The sequence below is a fragment of the Ammospiza nelsoni genome, chromosome 5, assembly GCF_027579445.1.
Source record: "Ammospiza nelsoni isolate bAmmNel1 chromosome 5, bAmmNel1.pri, whole genome shotgun sequence".
In the NCBI taxonomy this organism is placed as follows: Eukaryota; Metazoa; Chordata; class Aves; order Passeriformes; family Passerellidae; genus Ammospiza; species Ammospiza nelsoni.
In genome coordinates this window covers 50,003,256-50,007,221 of record NC_080637.1, presented here as the reverse complement: position 1 = coordinate 50,007,221, position 3,966 = coordinate 50,003,256, and the positions used below count along the sequence as shown (strand labels likewise).

The following is a 3,966-nucleotide window of genomic DNA, read 5'->3' as shown; positions in this document are numbered from 1 at the left end:
GTGCTGACATCAAGTGGCTGCTGCTCAGGTCAGACAGGCCCCTTGTAATCAGCTCCTCAGCTTAACCAAAGCTTGGCACTAGTCCTTCTCCTTACCTGTTTTGTTTTTTTTTCTTTCTCCAAAGGAAAAATAGGGAATGCATTTTCCATCTTTTTAGGTAAGGGGCAGGATAAGGTAGTGGCAGAGCCACCCAAGAAGCACATTTAGAGTGGTTTGTTAAGGAAGTTTCTGGAACAACACTCCCACCTGCAGGGCCTTCTGTCTGTTACAGCTGGGAACTTGGTGGGAGTCCGAGAGAAAACAACTTCCCTTCAACCCAGCAAAACAGGTCATGCTCAGATTTTAATCTGATGCCAAGACTAACATCTGGGTCACAAGCCCCCCTGGCTACAGACCCTGGCAACACTCAGCAGTGGTGCCCTGATGGCATGGCTACATCTTGGTGGGACACTCAGCTAGAAACACTGAAAGGACACTTACTCCACGTGAGAGCTCCTCCTTGGAGAAAGGGAAGATTGTGAGTAGCCAAAATGGAGGAGTCATCTCCATTCCAACTGCACTCTCTGAAGGCCTAAGCATGTCAGAGAGATGATTTAATGCATGCGTTAACATGAATTGGAGAGGCCATTCCTACAACTGAGTCATCCTAAAGAAAGGAATGCCTGGATCACAGCAATGACATGGCTCATCTTCATCACCTGTCATAATAATCACTACTACAAAGGCAAAGAGAGACAGTGTCTGCAACAATTATTTAATCAAACAACATATAAAAAGTTTTTGCAATGACTGACAGACCTGACAAGGGCTGTAATCAGAACCCAAACTGCAGGGTTACTCAAGTTTGACAGTCTTTCAAAACATCTTCCTTTTCTTAATGCTAGTTGAAAACATTTCTCCATTCAGATACAGTACTTTCAACACTCCCTGCCAAATAACACAGGTAGCAGGAGCCTTATAACCTGAGGAAGGGGAAAAAGATTTTTATTTGGCTTGGTCCACCCTTCTACATCAAGAATGCAAGATGTGGTGGCTGCAGGAAGATAATTACAAGGAGAACACACCTCAGAGTCAAGAGCACCTCTGTGGCTTTAGCAGGCCAGCAACAAGCTCTGCATCCAGGCAGAGCTGCTCTGCAAGTCCCACACAGAGGCACATCCCCGTGTGCCATCTCAAACACGCCAAGGAAACGCCCAGGCCTGAGAGCCAGACTGGAGAAGCTGCAGAAAGACTGCAAGAATCCCTGTCACGATGTTTATGGGATCCCAAAGTATTCCCTCTCAAATTTACGGAAATCTTCCTCAGTAAACACAGTGCCTTCGGGCTTCTTCTTTTCTGTCTTCTCTGGAGGCTGATCTTTGGACTTCCTGCCTCTGTTCTGAGCAAGAACCTTCAGACAATACAGAAATGGAAAAAACAACAGCCATTGTTATCCACACCAAACCACAAAACAGGGATTTTCAAGCTCACCTGCAGCACCCCTGCTGTTCTACAAGAACTCTGCTATTTTCCAGACTGCCTTCAAAGAAAAGTGAGAGGCAAACCACTGATGTTAACCAAAGCAGGTCACTGGGACAACAGCAGATACCAACTTGTTATTTGGAGTCAAATATGAAAACTATTTTCTAGTAATTGTCACAGAGATAAGAACATGGACTTCAATTCAGAACTTTCTGAAACTATTACCTTCTTTTCTATCCCCTCTCCCCAGGACACAAACCAAAAAACCAACAAGTAGGTGGAATTCCCTCAGCATTTTCTAATACACTGACACCTCCTGTAACAATCTCCAACCTGAGAAACAGTGGCCTAAACCACTTTCATTGTTTATGTAAGTTAACAGTCTGTATCTCCCAAAAACAGCCCAAGATTCTAGCACTGTCATCTATTATTCTCTTCAAATCCTGGCATGACACTTTTGGGGAAGACCATTCAAGAAATTCTCAAGTTATGAGAAACACCATTTAGGAAGCTGAGTAATTCCTATTAGATGAGCCAGCAGCACATCTGCTTCCTCATTAATCAGCCTCCAGCTACGGAGAAGGCCAGTTCAATCAACAGTAATGAGAAGGTCTAAACAGGGCACCTCTGCCAGCTGAAACTATGAAATATTTTTGGTAATTAAGAAAAGCCAACAACTGTCAGGATATTTTGAGGAACCTGATGTAGTAGGTGGCATTCCTGCCCGTGGCAGGGTGAATGATAAACTGGACGATCTTCTAAGGCCCCTTGCCACCCAAACCATTCTATGATTTTCACTAGTGTCAGAGAACATCATAGGGGGCAACATTTCAACATCAGTTTAAATCTTACTAAGTTATTTTGCCAGTGCACACAGAAATTCCTCAAGGCCATCTGTAGACAGAAACTTAACCTGACTCTCTTGTTGTGTAAGGTATAAATCTGGAAGATCTGGGGATGATTGCATTCACCTGTGTTCCTCTGTGGAAACAGACCCCACCTCATCCCCCCACAAAATTACAGTCTTACTTGTTCTGTGACAGCTTTGTCTGCAACAAGTCGTCCCTTTAACATGTACTGCAGGTTTTCTCTCAAGTGATTCACAGGCTTCTTCTTATGGTACTCCTCTGGAGCAAAGTAGAAAGTGACAAAATGCATCAGCTGCTCATCCAGGCAGCTCACAAGGAGAGACAGAGGAGGATCAGCAAAGTCCGGGAGAAAGAGGAGAAAGACACCGCTACAGCTCAGGGATAGGGGTGCGCCCACAAACCAGGCTGTTTTATAAGTGAGCGACACAAAAAAGGGCGACACCAAGAGGGCACGCAGGAGAATGGGACGGCATGGGATGGATACAGCAACCAGCAGCGTGGCTACGGGACACCGCAAAGGTGCCCGGTGCGAGGGCTGAGGAGGGATCGGTGCTCACCTATCGCCGACTTCACGACTCTGCCCTTGACCGTGGCCTTGTTCCTGCCGGGCTCCGGAGCCCTCTTCCTCCGCCTCGCCGCGCCCGCCGTCCTGGGGCCGGCCCGGCCTCGTTGGAGTCCCGGCGGCGCCTTCGCCCGGCCTGCAACGGGAAGAGGGACGGAGTCACTGCAGCCGTACCGGGGAGCCCCCTCCGCCCGCCCTCCCTCCCGGCCAGCCCCGGCCCGCCCCGGCCCGCGGGCTCACCCGGCGGCTCCAGCAGCTCCAGGCCGCGCCGCAGCAGCGAGGCCGACATGGCCGCGCGCGCGCGCTCCCGCTCGGCCCACAGCGCCCCGCGCGGCCCGGAGGGCGGGCACGCGCACCCCGCCCTGAGGGGCGGCAGCACCGGCTGGGCGGGACCGGGCCGGCAGCGAGGCGACGGACGGGATCCTGCCGGCGCCGGCAGCGAGGGGACAGACGGGATCTTGCTGGGATCCTGCCGGGGCCGGCAGCGAGGGGACGGGTGGGATCCTGCCGGGGCGGCCAGCGAGGGGACGGACGGGAGCCTGCCGGTGCCGCCCGGGCGCGGGACACTGCCGGGCATCGGCTTGTGGAAAGTGCATATTATATGGCTCTGCGCAGATATTTACCATATGTGTTTTGATGTATTGATTAGTAGTGCTGTATTAACATTTTACTAATACGATAAATGTAGTCTTGTGGTTAAAAGGTAATTTTGTAGTTAAAATAAGAACTATGTAAGCGGGATATTTTGTTAAGAAAGGAATGAGGCACTCACGCCAGATAGCAGCCACAGGACGCCTAAATCTTTCAGAGAAAGAGAATTTATTGCCCTCTTATCAGAAGAAACAAACTTCTTCCCACCTCGAAGGCACTGTTAGGATTAAGAGGAAGAAGTTGACGATGACCAGACAGAATCCTGTATTAAATGGAATTTATGCATCATGTATGAGGTGTATGAATATGAAACAAGTTATTGTTTTTAAGGGTTATTCCTTTGTTAACAGGTGTCCTTTTCCGGGCTCGTGCTGCCCAGAAAAAGGTACCCAGACATCCGTAAGTCTTTGTCTCTATTGTCTC

General features: G+C 49.4%; 1 protein-coding gene across 1 annotated transcript; it reads right to left on the bottom strand.

Annotated features, from left to right (window-relative positions):
* Positions 1–733: 733 nt before the first annotated feature.
* Positions 734–3,234, bottom strand: RPS19BP1 (ribosomal protein S19 binding protein 1). The gene is made up of 4 exons (XM_059472103.1): positions 3,133–3,234; positions 2,888–3,028; positions 2,491–2,588; positions 734–1,390 (listed from the first exon to the last, which is right to left on the bottom strand). Exons 1-4 carry the CDS (start codon positions 3,179–3,181, stop codon positions 1,256–1,258), a joined length of 423 nt encoding a protein of 140 aa, XP_059328086.1. The 5' UTR covers positions 3,182–3,234; the 3' UTR covers positions 734–1,255.
* Between the last annotated feature and the right edge of the window lie 732 nt (positions 3,235–3,966).

Bases quoted from the DNA above. Each gene is read 5' to 3' on its own strand.
- RPS19BP1 (XM_059472103.1), bottom strand. From the start codon at position 3,181: ATGTCGGCCTCGCTGCTGCGGCGCGGCCTGGAGCTGCTGGAGCCGCCG. The intron at 2,589-2,887 runs GTGAGCACCGAT...ACTTTGCTCCAG, and splicing joins AGTCGTGAAGTCGGCGATAG to AGGAGTACCATAAGAAGAAG. The intron at 1,391-2,490 runs GTAAGACTGTAA...TATTGTCTGAAG, and splicing joins ACAAAGCTGTCACAGAACAA to GTTCTTGCTCAGAACAGAGG.